Source organism: Lagopus leucura, unplaced genomic scaffold (assembly GCF_019238085.1).
Source record: "Lagopus leucura isolate 7727_CA_CO unplaced genomic scaffold, USGS_WTPT01 Super-Scaffold_100015, whole genome shotgun sequence".
In the NCBI taxonomy this organism is placed as follows: domain Eukaryota; kingdom Metazoa; phylum Chordata; class Aves; order Galliformes; family Phasianidae; genus Lagopus; species Lagopus leucura.
The window spans coordinates 4,440,791-4,467,030 of record NW_024962269.1 but is presented as its reverse complement, the minus strand read 5'-3'; the positions used below and the strand labels follow the sequence as shown (position 1 = coordinate 4,467,030).

The window sequence follows — 26,240 nt, the reverse complement described above, 5'->3', positions numbered from 1 at the left end:
ATCACTGCAACAGAGCCTGAAGTATTCCAGCAAGTTCTTCAGTCTAAACAGATTCTCATCATCAGTGGACAGCGTTACAGTTTTCTTGTTGTAGAACTGGAGAGGGGACAAGGCAAAGCACAAGGTGTTTGTACCTTTCATCCTTTTGTACTTTTGCTAAAATGGCTTAGAGTTTATCTTAGGGTACTTTAGGAGTGTTGAGTTAAATATCTGAAACTGACATAGCTAGAATTATTTCCATCAAAACTACTGCCATGTTCACAAGATTTTACATCTATTGCCAAGAGGATTGCTTATACAATTTTTAGTTTAATGCAGAACAAAATAGATCTGATAACAGAGTATGTATTAAGTCTTTACTAAGCATATTACTATTCATCAGTAATAAGTGTTATCACACTTTTTTATGCAGTCCAGGGGTTAGCTATCCAAAGTGATGATTGCTATTAGAATTTATTTCACTCCTATTACTTGTAAAATGCTAGCCAAACTGTTTGTAGGAGTGTATTTGTTCTCTAAATTCAGTTTTCAGCACCACAAGTCTCAAATAATTTGACAGCGAAATCACAATCGAAATTCTGAGGAAATCATCAGCCTTTTCTGCAGCACACCAAGCAGGACAAGAAGTTAGAAATGCACCATCCCAGATCTGACCCTCAGCTGCACCACAGATAATCTTAATATGGGTTGAGGAGGTCAAAAGCACCTTCAAATATTTTGGTAGATAGTTGGGTCAGCTGGAGCAGAATGCAGCCCTGTGAGAAAATGAGCAGCATCAAGATGCAGATCTCACTAAGGAACACAAGGACTGATAAATGGAGTAGCAGTCTGACAGCTACATGTTTGATGTGTTGTGTGTACCCTGTATAGAGGGCAGCGCAATTGGAAAGGCAGCAGTGTGCCCTGGATTAATCAATCAAAAATAGATAGCGTTCTATAGTCACACTGCATTCTATAGTCACATTGTAACTAGGCCTATTTTGTAGCTAATAAAATGTCACAGGTATCCCAGTAATGCATGGCATTAAGTGCCTCTTTACTGTTTAGAAGCTTGAGAAGTGATTTCTCTCAACTGCAACATGTTTTAAGGTGTATAATCAAAGAATACTAGGGCATTATCACAAAATAAACAAGAGAGTTAGGCAAAGCAGACTATAATAACAAAAGAGACTAAATAGAAAGCTTACTCCTATCCCAGGCTCACTCACAAAACTCCAGCAGAGCAGATCTCCAGAAGAGATCCTTCCCCACTGGTAGCCAGCTCTTAAATAGGTCTAGGAGGGATGCAGCCAGGCTCCAGCCCTTCTGACAGCACAGGTGAAGGCAATTCACCTGTGCTGCTCTGGCTGACTCATGGCTCGCCTCAGGTGGTCAATCAGAGGTTCAGGCTGTGACCCAGCAGTTCCCATACATAAGGTCACGTGGAGAGTCAGACGTGATGTGAATCTGCAGTGGGGCTTCTTTCTCTACCTGGTACTCCTGTCTCTATCTAATTGGATTTCTCACTTTTCCATTTCTAAAGCCAGATTGCCAGCAGTAAGGAGCTAATGTTTGAGAAGCTAAGCCTCCTATAGAACTGAGGTCTGTCTGCTGGAGAAAGGTAAGTCAGTGCAAGAGTAATTAGAAAGCAAATGAAATAGAACCCAGGGTCTCCACAGAAGACAAATAAAAAACAGACACAAAAACCCATCAAACAAACACCAAAACACCCAACTAACCAAATGAAAAAAGACACGTAAAGCAAAAACGCTGCAGGGTAATGAAGGAATTGTCAGCCATTTCATGTACCTTTGTGATTAACTGTTTATCTGGCGATACCATAATTGTGGGTAATTGAGGGTTTAAAAAAGAAATATAGAAATTACTTATATATAATAGTATATATAAAATATACCATTACTTTATCCCTGTATTGATGGAGTGTTGACGTCATCATGAAATTCCTTGTATATCCCCTTAATTGGAACTGATTTTATTGTTGTGTTTGACTGACAGCCAGAACTGAACATGAAAAAGAAGGATCCTTACTGCCCTTCCCCCCACTGCACATATTGAGCACGTCATCTGCAAATTCCAGCTTCTCAAACTCTGCTGAAAATGTACACTGGAAACTAGTGAGAGTGCTGTGTTTACAGCCAGTGCCAGCTAATGCCATTCACACCCTCACTACCTTGAACCTCCCTCTCTCAGGTAACAACAGTCACCTATTTCCCCTCAAAAATCCACGAAGAGCAGAGCAGACCAAAGCAATCAGAGCTAGGTGTTCAGCCCAGCATCCCTCCTCCTTCCAATGCACCACTTAAATGTCAAAACTGTTCTGTTCACATAAATACGGACTTTTGAAGAACTGTACACTAACAAGTGATTCGCAAACATGCAAGTCCGAATATCACCAGTGGCAAATAGAGGCAACAGTGTTAATTTCAAAAGCTGTTGTTCAGAGTATTATTAATAAAGGGAGGTTAATGTCAAGTTTCCAAATAGAAGCTCAACAGCTCCACTATATCAGAAATCAGTGTAGACATCAGGTTGGTAGGGCTCATGCTGCTCAGCATTTTTGTTCACTGTGCTTCTATTGTACCCTGTGTACACAGGTTGAAAAAAGTCTTAGGGAGGGCACCAGAGCTGTGATTATTTAGTGACAAAGACTGCCTTTTGTAACTGACCTTCTCTATAAAGAGAAAGACAGCATGAAAGGGATAAGTGATAGTGTTCCAATCTGTATGGTCTTTCAATACATGCTTCCTGCGGTGTCTCTCAGCTCTATCTGTGAGCTCCCAATAGGCAGTATAGCCTTGCAAAGGAACACTGGAAGAGAGGACTCTCCCACAGATAATGGAGCTGTGTGGTTATCCAGCAGGAATGTTGGCAGAGAAAACTGTGACTCCCCATCTTTGTTTTGAATAGGCTTCAAGATTGATATCAGAAGTATCCCTGGATAGCTTGTGAAGTACCATAACCTTGAAAGCTGCGTGGAGGGTGAGGCATATGTAATTTGGCCCATCTGAAAGAAAACAATTTGTTACTCAGAACAACAACAACAAGAAAGATGATTAAAGAAACATTTTGGAGCACTCCTGTGTAAAACAACTTCTTGAAGAATTGTTTCTGAACTGTGAACTGCATGATGTTAGGTACTGAGAGTGTACTGAGACATACAGCATTTGGTTGTTGCTTCTTTCTATGCTCAGTGTCTCCTTCAAGAGGATGCTCATGCAGTCATTTTAAATACTTCTCTGCAGAAATCCAAAGAAGTCTACTGATGTTTTCTTCATTTTCTGTTTTGAGACAGAAAACAGCATCTCAGTGGTATAGGTGTTTTTGCCTGTTAAAGCAGCGGAAGTCTTACAAGTCAAAAGCAAACCTTTAAGGTTTTGTCAGAACCTCTAGCTTCACCTCTGCTCTGAGCCTCCCCTGTTAAGATATTAGAGAACACCTGAATCAAAGGGAATCTAGCTGAACAACAGATAGATAACTTTCTTGCATGCTGCAAGGTAAGACTGTGAAGGTAAGAATGCAGAGGAATCTCTGCAAACTAAAATATTCCATTAACAGTGAAAATGGATGGAAGAAATATACCTCATCAGTTAGTTACTTCAGCATCCTAAGCAACTGGTCTGCTGATCTTTGCTGTTATAGCTTTCCAGGGATACTGGGAGAACATCTGAAGAATCTAACTGTTGTAAGTTATAAGAGAGTAATGAAGTCCTAGGGAGATGGTAGTTATGCATCACCCCATTTGTTTCAGTTTTAAGAAGCAGTTTTTGTAGGCAGCCGTCATCCAAGGACAGTTCCCTAAGTTCTCCCAAAATCACCGAAGAAGGAAAAAGGAGAGGACTTCCTTTCATTCAGGAAGCTCAACCTTTCCAAGATACAATCAAAATGGAGGAGCCGGAGCAAGAATGAATAATACTGTAGCATCTTTACATTTTTCTCATTTCAAACAAGGCATGTCTGTAGTTCTGTAAGCAAACAGACTTCTCAGAAGAGGACAAATCACCTTTAGGATTCTTGTTGTTAAAAGCCGAAAATTTCAGGTTGTAATTCTTCATGATGTCCAGAACCAGCATGACATTGTATGATCCAGGACAGCTTACACAACTTGTGCAGTAGGTAGACATTCTGTCTACATCATGCATTGTGACATTCATCTCACTTCGGAAATGAAAGAAGATTCCTGCTGAGTAAATTAGAATCAGTGGTAATACAGCTGTTAGCTACAAACATTTGTTTGGCATGAATCAATCTCAACTCTCCTGTAGTTTGCTTTGATGGTCTCTCTTGTATCTTGTTGACTAACGATGAGATCATTCTTTGTTAATCTAAGTGCATAAAGAAAACATTCTGCCAAGCAAAATGCAGGCTCTTTTTTTTTAATGTTGTTTATAGGCCTTTTGTTTACAGAGTCATCCAGAACAATTTATTGTGTATTTATTTGGGTTACTTTACAGAAGTGCATGAACACAGACCTAAATCCTATCTTTAATCTGTCTGCCTTTTAACGGGTGGTAGTTTGAACAAAGTGGAAACCAGCCACTTAAGATAAACTTCTAGTTGGCAAGGGCTTCAAATGTTTTGTGTGCTATCTGTGATTCTCATCTCGAGAGCGTTTAACAACTGGAGAGAATTGCAAGCATCTCTGATTTGGAGGTAACACATTTGTTTCTGAACAGAAGTTATTAGAACTCATTAAGCTTTTGCTACAATTTTTTTTCTTTTAATCCAGCCAGTTCCTTAAATGCTTTTTTGTTTTGTTTTGTTTTTGTTTTTTGTTTTTCCAGCTGCACAGCTTCTTAAACTTCATAATAATCTGTAATCTTAGGCCTCAAACAGATTATTCCTAACTCTTCCATGTGCCTCAGGAATTTATAGGTACCCAGATTCTGTTCAATTGGAGCACACACGTACAGGAATGGCCAGACAGCTCACAGCAGTCAAACTGAGACTCTGTATTCACAGTCCTGAGTGGAAATAAAGGTATATGAAGAATAAAGCAGCATCTGAAAATGTATTCTCCCCACTACTTGTTGGTCTTTTCCCTTTTGCTACTTAGCAAAATGTCTTTCATACAAGAATGTAGGAGAAAAATGAAGAACATCTTTGCATTTGTTAACATGTGTAAAAACTGTCCTCTCATCCGCAGCTGTCTGGAAATAAATTCTGCTGCTTCATTTAAATCTAAGGAAATAGAAGAGACCTATGTAGCTTCTGTACGTCTGAGCCCTGCAGCCCAAGAGCAGACATCCAGAGTTTGAATCTATTCTGAAGCTCGGAAAATGAAAAGGACTTAAGTAAATTGTTGCTAGTAAGTCCTGCAAAAGAATTACATTTTTAGAGGAACTTTAAAGGGCGGGCATTGAGGAATAGATGGAACAGTGAAGAAGTTGAAGCAGAGAGGGTCAGAGGAAAATGGATAGGCACGTACAGTGAATAACAGGGATAGTATAGGAGATGGCTGAGCTTTGCAGAACCACCTACGAGGTCCTGGCAGGCAAGAATTTCACCCTACAACTAAGGACTAGGAAGATCAATGAGACGCACAGCAAGAGGCAATGTGATGCTAAATTGTGTATGATCTTTCAAGGAAAGATAAGAAAGGAATGAAAGCCAGTGTTGACACTGTCAGACTGGCTGGAATAAAGATTGTTTCTGAGAGTTTTATTTTCATGTGATTGTGGAAGATGAGGAAAAAAACATGCCAGTGACGCCTGAGATTGCCATAATTAAGGAGTCTCATGGATCAGCCCTGGTTTGCTACAACATCCCAGTAAAAATAAATGCTTCTGTTAAAAAGCTGCTGAAGAGTATGAATCAAAGCAATCAGAGAAGCCAAGAAAGCTGTTGAAATTTAAGGAGACATAATATTTTTATGCTTACTTTCTTACTCAGTATGATTTTCTTTTTTTCAATGCACCAGCTGTTGAAGTGAAATTCATAGCTGACTGGGTTGGGGGCCTGCAGAACCCTCCTAATGAGCTGTGGAGCGATGCACCACGGGATACAGAGAGGAAGTGATCCATGGGGGGTATTTCACAGGAAAGAGTCTAAGGTAAGAAAGACGTGGAAGACTACTGATGTGCATAAGCTAACCCATAAAAGGGAGTGCAAGGAGGAAAGAAAGAAGTGGAATCAAGCAGTGATGAAACCACAGGAAAACAGGTCTTTTCAGATAACTATTTTTCACCTACTATTTGAGGAAAAGTGAATGAAAAGTAAATAGTAGTTCTTAATTTTGAAAGTGTTAAAGAACCTGAGAAAAGAAATAGAGACAGGGAGCTCCGTCCAAACATAACTTTTCTTCTCCTAGTCAGAGTTAGTTTTCTCCCCAGACTTACTGATCCCCTTTAGAAGCAAACAGTTTCCATCAGTGTTGGAAACACACACTCTAAATTCATACAGTTCAAAATCTGTGAAACTTTTGGCTCCTTCTTACAATAATATGAAGGCAAATCTTGAAGAGGTTGCAAGGATGGCCACTGGTAGCTATTAATTACAATTGTCCACATATACTTTCAGGCTCAGGAAGTATTTAAATTACTGATTACCAAAGGTTATGAGGGAAAAGCATCACTCTACACATGCTTTGTTCTTCTGTAAGCAGTCTGTTCCTGGTTATGTTCTGAGATAAGGTACTAGGCTGGACGGGTCTTTGGTGTGGCTGTGTCAGGCTTTATTGAGATAAGGTCATGGACTTGGCCTTCTTGCTGTTATTTCTTTTGTATGTGGGTTGGAATCAATACATCTTGTAAAACATTAGCATTAATATTATTTGTAGGAAGAGCAGCCTTTAAATAAACTCCTCAGGACATGATGATGTTTTTTACAGGCAAATGGTGAGTTTTCAGTAGTCACAAACACATACTTGAAAGGTAAAGCATTTATATATTTTTTTGAAAGAACTCTATGGTAAACTCGAGAAAAAAAAAACCCTGCTTCAGACATCTAAACTTGAAGATCTTCAGTACTGTACTGATAGATTTTTCTATTAATCCTCTCATGTTGAAAGTACGAACTGCCTTAACTAGCATCCAGACAAAAGGGGGAAATAGAAGTTAGTATCCTTCTATTTACATATCTGATGGCTATCAGAAGTCCTCATCACTGTAAAGTACTATTGACATACTTCAGAAAATACCAGAGACACAAAATATTTGCATTCTTATTTCATTAGAAATTGAAAACTACCTTGGAGAAGTCACACGCTCTACAGCTCATATCAGAGCATTGTTTTTGAATTGTACAATGTTGACTTGCTGTTACAAAAATTCAGTGTTACAGGAAATCAGAAACAATATGGTATAGTTTACACTAACTCTGCATTAAAATGTTCCATCTGTTCTTGCTTTTGGTTCTTAGAGAATGGCTTTTTCATCTCTGTAATGCTTTTCACTTCCTATTAGTAAGGCTTTTAAAGGTAGGCACTGAGTTAGTATAAAACCCACAGCTTTCGAGTTTAAACGCCTATTAAAACTAAAGCTGTCTGGAACTACAATAAAAATTTATTTTGGCTACAAAAGACAACTTTGAAACCTAACCCATCTGTATTTTTCCTCCTCCAAACAGAGCAACATCCTGTATCATAGAATATTTAACTTAAACAGAGACCGCATATCTTTATGAAAACAATTGTTTCAACTTAATTTATGGGGGGTAATCAGCTCATATTAAGGTTTTCAGTACTCCAGGATGCTAATATAAATTGGTTACAGAACATGTAATAACTACAGTAATTCCTCCAAATCATCTGAAATCTGCTGTTGCCATTGACTTAGTGTATAACCTGCCTACGTTGTAATGTAAATTTGCCATAAAAATTCAAGTGCAGTGGCATGCAGTAGTTTCAAGTCAACTGTCTGTGCAAATCAGGCATACAGCCAAAGTTACATTTTACTGATAGTCTGCATTCATGTGCATTGATTTCCAAACAATTACAGGATATTTCCACTAAAATTATTTATTTGCAGGAGTTGATCTAGTCTTTGCAAGCCCTGGGCACACCAGGGAGACATGCCCATGTATCTAGTAGGACTTTTTGATCGTTTTATTGACTCACTGTGAAGTGCAGCATACAGCCTGCAACTGCCACGAGTGGGAGTCAAACATATCAAAGAGAGACTGGATCCCTGGGGTTGAGCTCCCTCCATAGAATAGTTTTGACAGATTTTGCATTGAAAAGGGCCTGTTTTTAGCACCCTCTAAATATAACCAGCCCTGAAACTCCCACAGAGATTCCTTTCTGTCTGCCTTCAGAGGATGAGATAAGGCTCCCTCTCCTGTGACTTCAGTCTGGAGTACCTCTATCATCCCCCCCAACCCTGATAACAGCTGGCTTTGCACATATTTGAGAGCAAGGCATGATCTAAGCTGAGGGATTCGTTTCTCCTTCTTTAGATTACAACTTTCTTCATCTCAACTTCCTTTCTAACATGTGCATCTTAGAATCAGTGCAAGACATTTTGGCATCCAGGAGGCAACTGGCTCCCTTCAGTTTTTTCCCCATCATTTTGGGAATAGACATCTTGGACAATTTCCTTTTACCCCACAATCCTTCCTTTTTAGACCATTCAAGTATATTTGAATGTAGCATCAAAGCTGAAGTGTATTTGCCCATTTGCCCTCTTCCTCTCCCCGTTTCCCCACGTATGCCAAGATACACAAACTGTGGATGCTAAAGCAGAATTTATGTATGTTGTGATACACACTGGATGTTCTGCTTACTTGCATGTGATTCACATCCTCATAAGCCCACAGGAAATCCCAGCAATGTTTTTGTAGCCGTATCTCCTGTGCTGAGGTGCTGGGCACAGCAGGGGCTGGAGGAAAAGAGCCATTTCTGCTTTGGATATACTGCAGTATATAAGCTTGGCTGAGAAGGACCAACCAATATTATTAAAATGTATCTCTTTTACTCAGTGACTGTGAAAAATGCAATGCAAGGACTTAATTCACATTTTATAGTAGCATACCTGCGAACACTCTTACCTCAGTGGATCCAGTGAACGCAATTTTATCAATGCCCACATGAGATGCTATTGCTGCACCAACAATTGGACCAAATCCTGGCAAAATATTGACAACTCCTGGTGGAAAGCCAGCCTACCAAAATAGGAACAGATGAAGGGAAGTGAGATTTATGAAACCTGACGGAGCATGTTAAACCAGGCATGTGCCAGTAGTTCCTTCTTCATAAGGAGAGACACAGAGACATTATTCCTGTCAATTATTCTTACCTCCTTGATGAGGGCTCCCATATAGAGAGCGCTGAGTGGTGTTTGTTCTGCTGGTTTAATAACTACTGTATTGCCACAGCACAGAGCTGGAGCAATCTTCCATGCAAACATCAGCAGGGGGAAGTTCCACTGTAGGAAAAAATAAAAGTTGATGGAAAAATATTGCAGCGGTGTTTTGTTTTCAAGATGTCAAGCTGCTACCTCACTTATTTCTCAGGCCTATCCTCAACATAAATCTTTCCCAGCACAAAGCAAGGATTTTTTTAATTACTGCCATTAAGAAAGTGGCAACAGTGACCTTCTAGTTCTTTCTCTTCAATTCAAAGAAATACGAGCCCCACATGCAGTCTTCACAGAAGAATCCTCTGTTATCTGTTCACTTTTTTATACACTGCTTTTTATTTCATTTACTTTTTTGCAGTTGGCATTTTTAATTCCTCACAACAAATGTTCTTGTATATATCCTAAGACATAAGATGTATATTCAACTTATGCAATCACTAAATGATGGAATTGCAATAAAATATAAATGTAGTGCTAGGTCAAAGTATTTGACTAATACCTTTTTTTAAAAACTAGTCTGCAGTTTACAAGAAAGGCATGAAAAGGGCAGAAAAAAGTTGAGAAAAACTGCTGAAGTAAAAAGTCAGTATCATTATTAATTTCAACTTCATTTAACTGCAGCAGCAGATGTAGTAAATTGTATTGATTTGGTTTATAGACAAACTGTGGGTAAAGGTAACAGTAAAAAGTGTTTCACTTTCCAACCAAGGCCTGATCCTAACAGGCTAAGTGGACGGTCGCAGTGATTTCAGTGGAAATGCCAGAGTAGTAAGATAACTGCATTTGCAGAATCACTTATAGAGGCATATAATAATCTCCTTTGGAAAGAAAATAGAAAGTCTCAGTCAGCCACTGGCCAGAACATGTTACTTGCTGATGCATATCAGCTGCCACTCTCATGGACATTTCTCTAGCCCCTGGCTAGCTTGAAAAAATACACAACTGTCTTCCCATCACTGAACACCCAATTTTTTACTCCCTCAGTTGTTTATAAACTCCGGAGACAAAGTGATGTTTTAATTCCATCTCCAGTATATAAACCTAGGAGGGGAGCTATTGGGCCAACAGCATGCTGACAGCCTGCACTTGTAATGCTATTGCATGGAGAGCTCTGACAAGCTTTATAGGGTAGTATGTAGACCTGTTTATGCTAAAAAGCTGCCAAAGAGAATATGTTTTGATGTAAGCTAGGATATGAAAGAGGATGAGGAGTTTAGTGCTGTTTAATTTTATTTTTGTAATAACATATTTGCTGGTGTAATGGTTAAGTGCACGCAGCAGCCCTAGGGCTGTACTGTGCCTGGTAGCTGTGGAGGAAATATGTAACAGATTAGCAGTAGTGTCAGAGTAGATGTGCATGACAGCCATCTTGAAGTTTTGTAGGAGAAACGGGCGAAAAAGAACAAGTGTGTTGGATGGCTGAGTACCTTGGACAAAGAGTTTTACAGATCTAAACTAAATAAATCCTGCCTGGCCAAATTTCTTCAGCAGATCTGTCAGTTATGCTCAGGGAGACAATCCTAAGAGATGTCAGGCAACTTTGGGGTTATATATGTTGAGGCTGCTGGTTTGCAAATGCTCTATCCATGTGCTGGACTGAACAGCGGGCACAAAAGTAGGTGTGAAATCATTTATAAGGATGATTGTAAGTCGAGGTGGGATAACGTGGACATGGCTGCAGGATGGGTGTAGCCACAGGCTCTCTGATTTTCTGAGGCGTGCTAAACACAATAGCCATCCCTTAAATACATGAAATAACAAGCAATTTAGATAGACAGAGAAAAAAGGCTAGGCACTGTTAAAGTAATCTCTTCTGGCTACTCCTCCGTTAATGGAAATGCTGTGTGTTGCTATTTGGTGGTTTTGTGGTTATGAACAAAATGAAAAAACATCAACAAAACTTTCAGAGAATGCCTTGATCAGCTCCCCAATGCTTTGTCAGTACAGTCATATGGTATTTTAATAGCGATATGCAAGCCCCCCACTGAAATTTCTGCCAAAATCAGTTAACTAGTTCTGAAAATGTTAACTTTCCAGTGTAATTCCCATGTTGTGTCCACCAAGAGTGTGTTAAGGACATATATTGGAGTTTAGGGGCAGTATGTGATTTAATAAAATGTGTTTCTCTCTCATAACAAGTAAAATAAACATTTAGTGTCTCCTATTAGCTACATGATGTTAATTGTAATGATATGTCTCCTGGAGTTTCTTCTACTCCTCCAGCCTTCTAAAAGGAAAGAATAGAATTAAAATGCATCACATTCTCCCAGGAACTGAGGAGCCTCTTAAATCACAGTAAAAACTAAATAAATAAAAAGACTGCCACAGCAAAGCATCAATTTTCCATAAGTTGTGTGAACATCCATAACCACTGCCAGCTTATTAACACTGTGTTTTGCTTTGCTTGTTTTAATCATGAGAGTTCTATGACTTGAGAACTTAACTCCTAATAACAGAGCCTAAACCCTATTAGCATGTTCAAATAAGCATTTGCAGGGAGGCTGTTAAAGATATGTCAACAATATGAGCTCAGCTTTTTTCGTAATGGAAAACACACATAGCTGAGGACCATGTTTTATGTGTCTTTAAAGAGAGCTGGTTCAAATGAAAATAAATAGAAGGCGCTAGTAGAGATACTCACAGGGATGATCTGTCCACACACTCCGATGGGTTCATGTCTTGTAAACGTAAAATAATCTCCATCTGAAACAGATGAGCATGGTTATTCTCAAGTGCAGTTTGACTTGGCAGAACAAAAAAAAAAAATAGAGGGAAAAAAGCTCTAAGGATCAACCTTTGATGGCAGTAAAAGAAATAAAGAACTCATGGAAATGTTTTTTCATGAGCCAGCATGGGAAACCTAGGTTCAGGAGCAATCTAATTGTTCTTTCTATGGAACAAAGGAAGCAGGCATCACATCAGAAACTAACCAGCTTTGTTCCTTGGGAAAGAAGACAAGCTGTACAAAAAAGGGCAGCAGCAAGGAAGACAGTTACCGGTCTCTGCTGATTTCAGGGTGAGCCAAGTGAACAGTCACAAAAGCAGTTACCTGGAAGGACTGACAGAATAAAGGTATACATGCAAGCAGATGTGGGAAAAATAAAGTAGCACGCTTCTCATTCATCTTCCATTGAAGACAAGGGGAGTTTTAAGTAGTGGAATGATATACAACATTGCGTAGATTCGGAATGAAGATGGCAGGTCTGTGACTGATGGGTCTGAGCATAATTCACTGCAGAACTCAACACTAAGGAGGATACAGCGCCCACTGCATAGCTGTGCTGATAGCTGACTTGTAGAACAAAGCCTGCATCAGACGTTGCCTCAAGCTAAACATGCAGTCAATTTAAGTTTACAGGGAAAAACTGAATGCAGCAGGAAAACAAGACAACAGAGAATTTTCACAAACCTTTTGGTCAAGTAGAGGTGAAGAAATTAAGGGACAAAGCAGCTGAAAATTGGAAATTCTGAGCTTTTCTCACTGGTCTTCAACAGAAAAAAGAATATGTAATAATAACAAAGATGCCGGAAAAGCAGACTGCAGACTCAGAAAGAGCAGTTGTGGGTGGTATGAGGTTTGAGGACAATATTTAACTTTTTGATCTGGTAGTTGTTTTTAAGGTCCTGATTGAACAAAAATGGCAAAAACAGTACACAGGAATGAGATGTATCATTAGTTAAAGTGAGTGCTGTTATGCTGTATCTGCAGTCCTTAACTAAAGAAAGCACTGTTGAGCACAGGGCAGCTTGAGTCAGGTCACGAAATAAACAGATCCGTGATTCGGGGTCAGGCCTGTGGTCTGTGGAAACCTTTCACATGGCCTGGCTTGCTTATAGCAGCAGGTCTCTGTGCTGGCTCATTTTGCACAGCTGGTATAAGTGATTACCATGGGGGCTGATGGAGCTTGTGCTCTCTGACAAAGCTGCATCGTGGTTGCTGCTTCAGCCCTTACTAAGTTTAAGTATACTGTAGTATGATGCATCCCCCATTGATAAACAGCAGGAAAACAATCTCCTGTGTCTCCTACGACTAACCATCAGCTTTGTTACTGTGCTTGGCCTGCACCCACACAAAGTAGAGTTCAGACTTTGTACCTAAACCGGTTCTTGTAGCTGTATGAACTAGCTCAGGCTCAAAGCATGTCTATATTTAGGTTGAATGTTTTTCAGTGAGGCTACAGCTGAAGGAAGGGTAAAGGCATAGGCTTTAAACAGCAGAGCTACAAAGATGATGAAGGACCTGGAGCATCTCCTTTATGAAGAAAGGCTGAGAGACCTGGGACTGTCCAGCCTGAAGAAGACTGAAAAGGGATCTTATCAATACTTATAAATATCTAATGGGTGGAAGTCAAGTGGATGGGGCCAGGGGGTTTGACCTTCAGATGATCTCCAGAGGTCCCTCTTCCTACCCCTACAACTCTGTGATAGGATGAATGTGCACCTAGGCCAATAATGCTTGTCATCTAGAACAAAAATATTAATGTAAAAAAAATCATTTCAACGAAGTATTGTAGAACAGTGAGAAGATAACTTGGTATCCTACCACAAAAGAGGATTTACCAGGACAGAAAATGATGATGGGGAGAAAGGCAATAGGAGGAAGAATGATTGCGGTGCTTTCACTCCTGTTATTACTGTGCAGGTACATGTGCTTTTCTTCACATGGCATAAGAGTATCCAGGCAGCTTTGGAGCTATAGCCAGCCTTGTTCAATATCAGGTGAAGACCTAACATCATGATGGAAAACATTTTAGGAACTTGCTGCACTCTTCTCTGTTTTCATGTGGTGACAATAAATGTATTAATCCATAAAGTTTCTTGATTTTACGTAAAGACTTCAACTAGGGTTTGATTAGAACTAGCTTGTGTTCAGGTTTGCTAATTTTTGTACATCCACTTTACAGAATTTACTCAGTAGATTTCAGAGCTAGAGTAGCTACTACATCAGCTTGAAGCCAGAAAGAGAGCAATTATGAGACAGGCAACAATAGTGTGTAACCTAAACAAGGAACAGAACAGAGGGAATAGAGAAAGGAGTTTCTATCAGGTGAAGGAGAAAGAAAATTGTTTCCTTTGTGTCAACAAAATGTCACTGCACCATTTTGATCTCCGGATTCTAGAAAACGTCCCTGTGGAGATGAAAGTAGTTGTTTCACAAATCACAAATCACATGATCGGTATGGTTTTTAAGTTATCTTTTACAGATGCTAGCAGTGGTTCACATACCATAAGAAGACTCATCCAACTAGACAGAAGTAAAGTAGGAGTAAAAAATAATATAGAGGCAAAAACGTTTAAGTGCTCAAGAGGCACATACATAAAAGAGTCAGCTAAAAATACCAGCTTGTACGTGGTATTACTGTGAGAGGTGGATGGTGACAACAGTAACACAGCTATGTTAGCACCGTATTGACTTCAAATTGTCACTCCATAATCATTGCCACATGTCTGTGTGCTTCACAGCACAAAGTTACAGATAAACTGAATCTGGTTATCACGTCAGACAAATTGTACTTCTACCAACTGTGGGCAGAACTTTCTTTTCTGAAAGCAACAACTCCCATGCAGAGCTGCTTGTCCTGCTCTCTTCCACTAGACTGCAGTCAGTTGCTCTTTTTGACACTTACTTCCAAAGCTCATCATCCACAGAGTTATTATTCAGACAAGATTATTGAGATCTCTTTCTAACAACATCTTTGTGAACATATGTGCCTTCAAGTTATGCAGGTGCTTCTGGACAAACCAAAGACATTTCTAAGAGCAGTCTTGTCCATTAATGTAAAATAAGCTGTTACCATGGAAAAGAACTCAAGTTTGATGAAGTGAATCACTTTTTTTCTGAACAATGAGCATGGAAAGCTTCCTATGCTCAGAAATGAAATAGGAGACTTTTAAAACTCTCTAGAGTTTTAAGATGCAGCTCATGCTACTGATGCTTAGTCTATGGTGCTATTGCCTTGTTAATTTCAGCCTTCTACTAGCTGGCAGCCGTAAGCCTGAGAGGGTTATGACAGTCTGATTCCACATCCAATCCAAACATTTATTCTAAAAGGTTTACTTTTCATTATTTTAATATTCTCAGCTGATGTGAATTAGCATTCTTTAGCCCTCACTGATATTGATCAATTTGCAGCTGCTTAGCACCTGGCCCAAAGATCTTTAATTAGAAATTAAGCCCACTTATCCAGGGGTCTCATTTTGGGGCAGCAATACATTCCATAGGTGAGATTATTCACATTTCTATCAGGACTCTCCATCTCAGATGTTTTATTTGCATCGCAGTCATAATATAGGCACATGCTGCATACAGTAGCACACAGCACACACATGTGAGGAGAGCAGATTTGGTTCTTTAAGCTATATCATATTATATGTTGTATTTAAAGATACACTTTCACTTGCATTCAGTTTATTAGTTTAACAGCTTCTAGTGTAGCCTCATTCTGTTTTAATTTAAATCATCAAGCCTAACAAATGGGAGCAAGCAAAGGTCAGTCTGAAGCTTTTAGCAGTTTTGGGACCAAAAGGAATGTGACTGTAAAAAACACTTTTGTTTTCTACTTATTTATCACTTTCCTGTTTTTATTTTAGAGGAAAATAAACCCTCAACAGAAACAGATGAAAGATTGGGAAGTTTCAGATTTATTAACTCACTACGTAGAAACAGAAGATTTAGTTTGGATTTTGGGTTTTTTGTGTTGTTGTTGTCATTTTCTTGCTTGGTTTCCTATAGTGAGCTGATAGGTGACTATAAAGAGCACTGTTGTTTAACACTGGCCTTGCTCTGAACTAGCTTTATTAGAATGGCAAATTTTATTATCTGAAACTATTATCTGGCATACAGAGGAGTGTTAAATCAAAAGGAAGAATTCACTGATACCCTGAAAATCTGAGTAGTGTGAATATCAGAAATCATAATTCATGTTGCTCTTTACTGATAACTAAATCAGCACTAAAGTTTGCATCCAGGAAGTTCTGCTGAAAATCTGGTCTCCTCTCTCCCTGTCATATCACCCATCAAAACTGAGAAATTCAGGAGTTTCATCTGTTTCACTATTTGAGGTCAAGAATAAGCAGAGAATATTTATTCTCCTTCAGCCAGCAGTGGCTTTTGGTGATAGACCTAAATCCATACTCCTGCAGGGCTTACAAGCGAGAAGGAGGCATTCCCTGACCAGGGAGAAAGGGATTAGCAAACAGGAAATTTGCAGAGTGTATGAATTTATGGTGTGCTCTGCACTTTTGCATGTTTAAATACAAAACGCAAGCAGCAAAAGCAGGATTTATGAATCTCATCCCAAATGGCTGTGGAAATCGTCATAAGTCCTTACAGGAGCATTGATACCAGAAATACTAATACTGTCATTTCTTTGGTGAAAATACATGAATGATGATAAACATCAGTCAGTACACACTGTCGTTTTAAATGAGCTGAAACACCATGATGATTAATGTGGCAGTAAATTGCACAATGTTTGCCTCGTTTCTGCAATCTTGTGGTTTTCTGTTCAGAGGCAAACTACTGTACTGCAGATATCATGTTACATTATGTAATTTTATAGAAATAAATGGGTAGCGTAAAGGTGTCTACTGTACAAAGACAACAATGAAATCCGTTTACTTGTCAGTGGGTTTCCTCGTCTCCTTCAGTGTCGTGCAATAAACATACATGTGCAGTGAACAGTGTGCATGATGAAGCTGAAAGGAATCCATAGAATGCATATTGGTTTTCCTTACTGCTTTTCCCTAAATGTATTTTATGTAGCCAAATACAAGTTATTTATCTTAATGACTGCACCTACATAAACCTGTTCTTTGCTATCATGGGTCATCTTGCATTATTATAGCAGTTGGCACAGCTAGACCAGACTGCAAATCTGCACATGAATTTCTTTGCATCAGAAAATTCAGCCTGTGTTTGTTAAACAGCTGGGAGTGAGGAACAGGAGGAAGAGACTTGTTGAGCAAAAGTAACGGTAAGGATTTTTCTTATCTTTTCACAAAAAATAAAAAAATAAAAAAAAAATCCAGAAGAAATTTCTTAGCAGTCGAGAAGATTACGCTCATACATAAAACATAAAAGTCATCCTACTGCATGGTGTGAGGAAGTATATATAACAAAATATGGGCGTACAGCTCTATAGTAACATTGCAAACTCTTCTCAAATAGTGAATTTGGATCCAGTGCTAGTCTCAAGTAAAGCGATTTGCGCCAGCAATAATACAAGAAATATATCAACTAGGTAAAGAGGTAAGCACGTTGTTTCTTAGGCAGTTAACGTCGTCTTTTCACGTCAGGTTTATAAAAAATGAGTTTTCGTGTTACACTATTTCAGTGTAGAGGGTATTAAGCCATCTCCTTCTCAGACTGATATATGTCATAGAAACAAAACATCATTTTGCATGTGCATGTAGGGCAGAACAATAGCATGTGATTTACTCTAGCCCTCGCTAACTTTTAAACATCTGCTTCAGCACTGATAAAACCAATGTTAACTCAGCTAGGAAAAGCAAGTTCTTTTTCTGCCTTTCATACAGCTGTGATCTGTTAATGCATTTGGCCATCAGAAGGTTTAGGTGTACAACAGTACCATAATCTTGCTTACCTACAGGTATGGTCATCCCATGGATTTTGTCTGCCCAACCAGCATAATACCTCAGGGTTTTTATGACTCCTTGGAGATCTACATAGAAGGCTTGCAGGAATGGTTTGCCACTGTTCAGTGATTCCATAGTCTAGAGGACAAGAAAAAGTTGATATATAAACAGAGTAGCATTTTTAGACTACTGTCTTCAGTATTCACTGTCCAACAGCTCTTCAGTCACGACAGAAAGATTTTAATGAAGACCAACCAGTCACTCTAGCATAATCTTAATCCAGACAGTTCAGAACAAATACATGATTCCCTTTTTTACTTCTTTTTTTTTTTTTTTTTTCAATTGTGAACAGAAAGACTTTTTCCTTATGAACAAAACAAGAGGTTCCTTCTGGAGCATTCTGGGATTACTATGATTTTTAAGCATGTGTCTCTGTTTGCAATTTTCTGTCCTGTATGTGTATCCACATGCATGTGCATGACTGCATTTTGGACCTAATAGCCACTGTGTTTGGTCCAGATATATAAATGCTAAATTGTTTTAATCAGGAGCCAAGATAAAAATGCCTGTCAAACTAGGTTCTGTTATGTTAATGATAACAGCTGAGAAGGGGCTCCTTGTAACCCTGTATAAATGATCTGAATCCATAAAGAGAAGAATGGACATATCCTTCTGTATAATTGATGTGAATATAAAAATTTCTCTGTATGGCTGCCAGGACTCCTGCTGAGGTCTGAGATATCTATAATGTACAGCCAGTTTATTTATTACCATCAAATAAACAAACTCTCCTCTAGGGAAGCTCATAAATTAACAGCCTAATGTCCTTACTTTTAAGTTAATATTCCTATTTTTAAAAGTATCTTATAAGCTATCCTCTTAGGGTTTCCTAAGATCATTTAGCAAAAAGAATCCAATAAAATGCCCTAAGATCTGGCGTGGCTTAACTGATTCAATGGCTGTCTAAACGGAATCATTAAGAATGGGCAAAGTACGCCCATGTGTAACACACCAACCATCAAATGAATTTCTATAGAGAAGAATAGAGGCCTAATTCTGCACTGACTTACATCCCTACAAGCAATTAATGGCATTGCCTGTGGTGCAGTTCAGTAAAGAACTTGGCTCTGGAAATACAAATCAAATGACAGGCAGAGTAAAGTTGATTTGCTGTGCACTTCCTTCTCCCTGTGGCGATTTTACAGTATACACTGGTGGTAAGATGATTTAAATGTTGACAAAGCTGGAATTAAGATGTTCAGCAGCTTAGTTCAAAGTACTTGACATGCGGAAAATAACATTAACAATGCCACCGTTTATATGGCTTCACATGTGAGCCAAACAGTGCAATACTCAGAATTTCTTACCAGTTCAGTGACAGTAAGAATTCTGTCTCCTATTTCACTGATATCTGCACAATCACTTTACTCAGTCTTCTGTTTGTTATTTTAGGAAAGCCACAAGTGTACGTACTAGGTGTACACATGTGTGTGTATCCACACACACGTTCGTTTCTCTCAGGTTAAATTTAAAGCTCTCAGTTGAAAGACTGTTACTGGTTTTCATGCGCTTTGGATCAGCTCTCAAGTCAGTAGTCTCAAATATCAAGCTAATTCTAGTTTTGAATATTCTTCATGTGAACACATTTACGAATTAATTTACTTTCATAATGTAGATTAAACAGGTGATCGGATTGTAGATTTTCACGTGCTACTTACAGCAAGAATTGCCCTGTCTCTTTCGACCAAGTCTGCTAGTTTATCCAAAAGCTGGCCTCTTTCCGATGCGTCCATTCTCCTCCAAACTGAACCCAGAGAAAAAGCAAGGCGAGCTGCTCTCACTGCTTTGTCCGTATCAGCCTATCAAGAAAGAAGAAATAACAAATAAAGGTAAATAATATTACTAGGGTTAAGAAATTTGTTGTGCAGCAATCTTTATCACATAATGGGTTTTGGAACTGGGACTAATAACTGTCCAACAGTGGTATTCTGGATCTGTTGCTTCATTTGTACATACATACATATAAAAACACAGGAATGCATCAATATGTATAAATATTTGATGTATTAACACATATATACCAGTTCATGTACCAGTTCATGGGATGCATTACCTTGTCTGCTTCCTGGATCTCACAGATCTGCTCCCCTGTTGCTGGATTGTATACTGGGAATACTCTCCCACTTTCAGAATTTTGCCACTCATTATTGATAAAAATCTAGAAAAGGGAAGAATAATCATCAGTACCTCTGCATAATCAGTAAAGCATACAACAGCAAAATCCAGGAAAGGATGTGCAGATTCTGCTTTAAAAAAAGCTGAAGTTTCGTTATGCCTGTGAAAATTACAGTTTTCAAGAGCTCAAGCTCAGCCCGAGCCACTTTTTTTGTGTGTTCTATGGCAGTGTCACTGCAGAAGCAACATTAAGCTCTACAGAACTTTTGGCTGACGTTGAAATTTGATACAAGCACTGTAACAAATAAACTAAAGAAATAAGTGTTGGTATTAGAGAAAAAGCCTTGAAACTGCTGGAGCCAAGACAAGGGTTTGGAGTAATCATTCAGTACCCATCTCAGTAAGTAAACATTTGGTCATTGATACAATCCAGTCAAGGCTGAATAATCTCAAACATCACAGTTCTTCAGTACACAGTCAGTTGATTATGGCTACAGTGACGGCCTGCAGCACAGAATTAATGTATATTTGCTTGGAACAATAGAAATTATCAAATTCTCTCCTTGTTGACATTTTAATTGTCATGGGCAAATCAAATGTGAATTTTAATGGTGCTGACAACAGCTGTTCTGGGAGAGGTAAATGAATTAATTTAAAGTAGATTTTTACTAGTAACTCAGATATGCACATTAAGTTTCCTACTGAATTATTTTCAAGAACAGGATGCAACTTTTGATTAGCAAATACAAAATAAATCACCCTAGAAAAATGAGCAGAAGAAAGGTTTTTCCTGGTATTCACACTCTTTCTGTCCTTGAAATCTTTCTAAGACAAAGAAAAGAAAGTATTCAGAGTCCAAGCATCATATGAGGTCCTTGTATTTCAAGCGTCGATGTTGTTTTATTGTATTCATGAGATACAGCTTTAAATGCTGAAGGGGAAGTCCTGGCCTCATTGAACCAAAGGGAATTTTACCAATAATGAGAAGTTGCAACACTGGAGGGTATAAAGAGTCTGTAAATGAAGAGATCACGGTGAGGATGGCACACTCCTATTTGCACATGAGGGCACAGATGTATTTGTAGAGTTATCAGACATGAACTTGCTCATCCTATTCCCCAAGCCAAATGGAAGCCATGTAGTTGTGTTCTTCTCAGCAGGGCTCAGTATAATGCTCAGGCTCAGGGCCACGCTAACGGCACTGACACTGCTGCTGTTTCAGAGCTGACTCAGAACATGGCAGAAGGAGCCTGTGCCTGCCTGGAAAAGCCTTTGGAGATACAACAACTGTGCAATGAAACCAATGACGTGCTTTTGCTTTAATGGTCTGTTTAATGGGGCTGTTTCTATTGTGCTTTCTTATCTATGCTTTTCACTCCAGCCATTTTGCTGTATGCCCTTCAATCCATTTCAGAGTTCATCTCTTCTTTAGTCCACCCTCCAGTCCCCTAACACACTTTTTGTAAAGGCCATTTAACCCAGGACCTGCTGCACTGTTTTCCATCTGTTGCTATCTTCATACTCCATATTTACCTTGAACCTGTTCATGTCCCTGAACTGTAAGCTCCTCAGACTGTGGGCACTGCCTTCCTGCTCAACGATTGCAGTACTTTTCAAACTGAGCTTTCAGTCTCTGCTGAGACATTTTGGAGCTAACCCAGCCAAAATAAGGTAACAAAAGAGATGCTGGTACCATCTGTGGTGACTAACACCAGAAGTCAAAAATCCTCTGGTGTACCACGATCACTTTTTAGACTGTGTAAGCAAAACAAAGAAACTTGGATCTGTGACCTTTGTGGAAGAAGGATTGTTACTAGGCATGCTTCCCACTCTGCTCACTGGCATTCACTTTCCATGTGAGGTGGGGGGAGCACACCGAGGAGGGAGGGGAAGGGAGAGGAGCTCACAGCTTCAGGAGCAGATGGCCAAAGATGCAAAGATGTTTGCTTAAGGTTACAGAACGTACATAAACACTTCGGTTTCTTATGTGATCTCTGTCTTGAAAGAATAAAACAGGTTGAGCAAAACGACTTAAGTGGACACAACTGCAGTTTAGTACTTTTCCCTTACAGAAGTGGTCTGTTCTGTTTGAAAGAGATTTAAAAAATGTTGACTACATTCTGCTGAGAGGAACACCTATCATCAGTTCTGCCTGTACACAGAACATGTTTATGTTCTTAAAATAAGAAACAGTGCCTTGGAAGTACAAAAGAGTTTTGCAATACGCGTTGACTGGAACTACAAGGTGTATTTTATGGAATGCTCCATTTATTCTACAGATTTAGAAAGAGAATAATTACAGCAGATATTTCAGATAAGACACGGGAATGATCTATTTGGTATAAAGTTAGAGTTGAAGGCAAGAGAAATTGCTACTGTTAATGGTTAATGTTAGTTTCTTCCTGTTCCACTTTCTATAAACAAGGTATTGCCTATACAAGCTCATTACTGTAAACTGAGCACATTTAAATTGGCAGTAAAATCAGAGTATTTACTCTAGTGCACACATAAAGTACCTAGTCCCGTGTTTTGGAATGGTTTCAAGTCTTGAAATCCAGCAGCTGGCGGCTTTACAAGCAAAACCTTACACTTAAATAATTCATTTTTGAAAGTTTTAGGTGTTCTGTGTCAGGTAGTACCATTCGATAGATATTCCTACCATTAAGACTGAGATTCTTCTGCAATAAATTTGCATTCACAGGGGCTTTTATAACTCTTCCAGCGGTACTGACACCAACGGCTGTTGATTAAACATATATATCCTGTACATTTAATCTGACTTTCATTATGGCCACTTCGTAAAAATGCCATGAAATGGACAAGCGATGACACATTGCAAGAACAAGGAATCCCTGCAAAGCCTCAAATTGTTTTTTTTTTTTTCCTCCCTTATTTATAGTGACTGTGGTAAAGGGTAACTCTAAATCAGGTAGAATATTTGACAGCAAATGTTCCTATCTATGGATTATATATAACCCATCCTAAACACCAGATGAAAAAGGGATAACCCTAGAAAAAAGAAGGGCTTGCTTCCATGTAAATCATGCTACAAATTGGACAACACCCAGTGAGTTCATTGTTGAACCTCAATTGTGAAGGCTGTTCACATTTACTATTCCCCTGGAATCAATGTTAATTAAGGCTGACTGGGGCTATAAATCAGCCTTTGGTTTTTACAACTTAATTCAGCATTAAGCATATATATGTAAATAAAAGGTAACTGATTAACCACTTGAGTTTTCCAGGAGTTACTGAGGTAATCTGTTTGGGTTTGAGTCCTAGTGTTACCTTTTGTGGTTTGCACGCGGTGTGCCATATATGTGCTCCATGGCACTGTGACTGGCTGAATGCTCAGCCCTGCATGCCCTGGCCACTGTGTGTGTGGAGTGTCAGTCTTCCCATGAGATCCTGAAGGTCTCTCAGTGGTTTCTGTTCTTTTCCAAATGAGATGCACCTCCTTCCTGGTACTAACATCAACCTTATACACACACGCTCTCCCGAGACGCTTTTGTGTTTAGAACTCTGAAAGATAACAGTCCCACCGTGTAATTGCTAGTTTCAGAGTCTGCCTGTGGCTAATTATGTGCAGCCACCGTAGATTTCCTTGAGAGATGCATATGACTAATGATGGAAGCATCCCGGGCCATCACACAGGGCATGTGACTGTTCACAGCCTTTGAGATACCATAACACACAAAACTAAGTACAATGGAAAAGAACATTTAAAGTAATCATGCAAAGTCCCAAATTAATTTGAGACTCTGCTGACACATAGTTGGAAGGAAATGATACATCACACTTTGGATAAGACCTGCTGTTAAGAAGCATGGTGCACTGAGCTCAGGAGCATGTCGTATGCTCATTAGTTTAGAAATCAAGCAAAAAATAATTGTTTTCACCATAAAGCAAAGCACATTAGGCTGTGCAAATATACAATTACAATATCATGTATAAGTACCATCTGTCCCAGCTGGCTTACTAATAAATAGCAACTTAATGTTTGTTATCAAACCATACAGGTAAATCATTACAAAATACATTAATTAAGCATTTAATAAATAAGCATTCAGAGAGAAACTGATGCCTACAAAGTGAGGCTGAAGGTTATACTCTGTAACGCAGCGGTAACAAAACTTGGAGCGGGTAGAAAATAGACAGGATTTTATGTTTTCCTCACTATTTACCACTAAGCAAGTACAAAACAAGTATTATTTGGCTGTCTGTGTAAGTGTAAAATGAATTCAAATTCAGCACAGCAGCTGAATGAGATTTGGTTTTCTGGCACTATCAATTCCCTCTTCTGGTCACCCTGGAGCTAGTTCTGGATTTGGAAGGTGGGACCAATTTTTCAGTTCCCTGGAGATTCCTGCCTCTCTTTTTTGTATCATCTTCTCTAAAAACATGCAGGAAAAAAAGTAATTTGGGATACATTAAGTCAGAAGAGCAATCAACACAGGTGGCAACAATGTAACTTTTCATTTCCTTTCTTGAAAACATTCTCAAATGATGTGTGAGTGAAACGATGATCTGCATTCTTAATTCACTATTGCTTGGTGATGATGTCACCAGACACTCTTCAGGCTCCCCAGCTGTGTAAGTAAGAGATTCGGGCAGCGGACAGACAGTGGCCCAGCTTCCAGCTCTTTGGAGGTGGAATTATTTTCCCATGGATTTAATAAACAATGTTTTTTACTGTTGCAGCTCCAGAAATGCTTTTTGGTACAGGAAGAGGATTTTAACATCCAAATAATAATGGCTTCCCACAGGAGATATGGTTCTGGATGAATGGAGGAATGAATGGGAATTTCCTAACTCAATTGATTTAGTAGCTGGTTATAGCTTCATTCCATCAAAGATCTTTTTTTCATATGTGGCTTTCTCCTTGGAGAGCCTTTGACGTTAAATCTGCAAAGATGGGGGAGGGGGCATTAGATGCCAAAGTACTTTATAAAGAAATCACAGCTGTTCAGCCCTCAGCATCTTCTCATAGCTGGAGGCATTAAGAAATACAGAATGGCTTTTTGTGTATGTGAGTGTGTGATGGGGAGGGGGACACAACCATTTTAGAAGCATGCAAAAAATCCAGCAGCATCATTTCCCTTGGTAAATACTTCATAACATCACAGATATCGGGCACCTGTGCCTCAGTCTGGTCAGGAAATTTCATATCCTTTCCCATCACAGCGATTTCATTTCCTCTCCTTTGGAAACATTTCAGGAGTCCTAACGATTAGTACAACTGTAACAGAATGAAATAGAAGGGATTGCCAATCAGAGGTGCAGATTGTTTGTTTTCTCAGGCTTTGTTTTCCTTCACTTTTATGGCTGTCTCAATACAACAAATCTCTCGCTTTCTAGCAGAGCATTTTGTCAAGCACTCTTGGGATCGACTGGAAACCAGCAGCTGGCTTCAGAATCAGCAAAAACCTGCTTTTATAAACAAGCATTAGGAAAGCAAAAGCCAGCCCAGCAGATCCGCTGATGGCTGGTCAGCAACTGATCAGCAGCACTGCTGTTTTTCAGAGAGGGGCTGCTCAGGCGAGCAGTAAGAGTGCAGTGCTTTCTGCTGGGCAGCTCACAAATGCTGAGCAATGGGCACAGCCTCCTGCATGTTCTCAGTGCTGAATCCTGCTTCTCAGGCCAGTTGGCACAGGGGCCTTTCGCTCAGCAGTGCCAATGACTGCACCACTTTCAGACAATGCTGCTGCATACATCAAGGCTCTCTGTCTGGCTTGAGCATACAACCACAAATGGTTATCATGTTGTTTGTTACAGTTACCACAAAGCAGTGTTACTCCTGCAGAAGTGACCCAGATTTTGGTTCTTGTAACGGGATGCTGTGCGTATGTGGAGGAATTACCATTATCACAGTGAGCTACACATAAATAAAAGCGAACTTTGCACTATACTTAATTCTTGCAAGCAATCTCCTGTTAACAGGAAAACTCCAACTGGTTGCAGTGGGAGCTGGATTGAGCCCCAGGTGATAGAAAAGTAATGGTAACAGTGTGCAGAGAGACAATGACACTTGGAGACCAAGCTGTTCCACTGGAGCCTGGACACCCACACCTGACCCTGCAAAGGCCAAATGAAAACAGAATGTGTTTTGGCTGCTTCTTTGCTGACATTCTGGCTTGCCCTGGCTCTTCCCTCTCCCACTGTCACCTAAAAAAT

At 39.4% G+C, this 26,240-nt stretch overlaps 1 protein-coding gene across 2 annotated transcripts in view; it reads right to left on the bottom strand.

Annotated features, from left to right (window-relative positions):
- Positions 1 to 26,240, bottom strand: part of ALDH1A2 (aldehyde dehydrogenase 1 family member A2) — a 77,496-nt gene that overhangs the window by 10,431 nt on the left and 40,825 nt on the right. For both annotated transcript variants that reach the window (XM_042875592.1, XM_042875591.1), the window contains 6 exons: positions 20,005 to 20,109; positions 19,610 to 19,750; positions 17,900 to 18,029; positions 11,935 to 11,996; positions 9,231 to 9,359; positions 8,983 to 9,096 (listed from right to left, as the gene is read on the bottom strand). In XM_042875592.1, the coding sequence (XP_042731526.1) occupies positions 8,983 to 9,096; positions 9,231 to 9,359; positions 11,935 to 11,996; positions 17,900 to 18,029; positions 19,610 to 19,750; positions 20,005 to 20,109 (681 nt within the window). The remainder of the gene's footprint in view (positions 1 to 8,982; positions 9,097 to 9,230; positions 9,360 to 11,934; positions 11,997 to 17,899; positions 18,030 to 19,609; positions 19,751 to 20,004; positions 20,110 to 26,240) is intronic.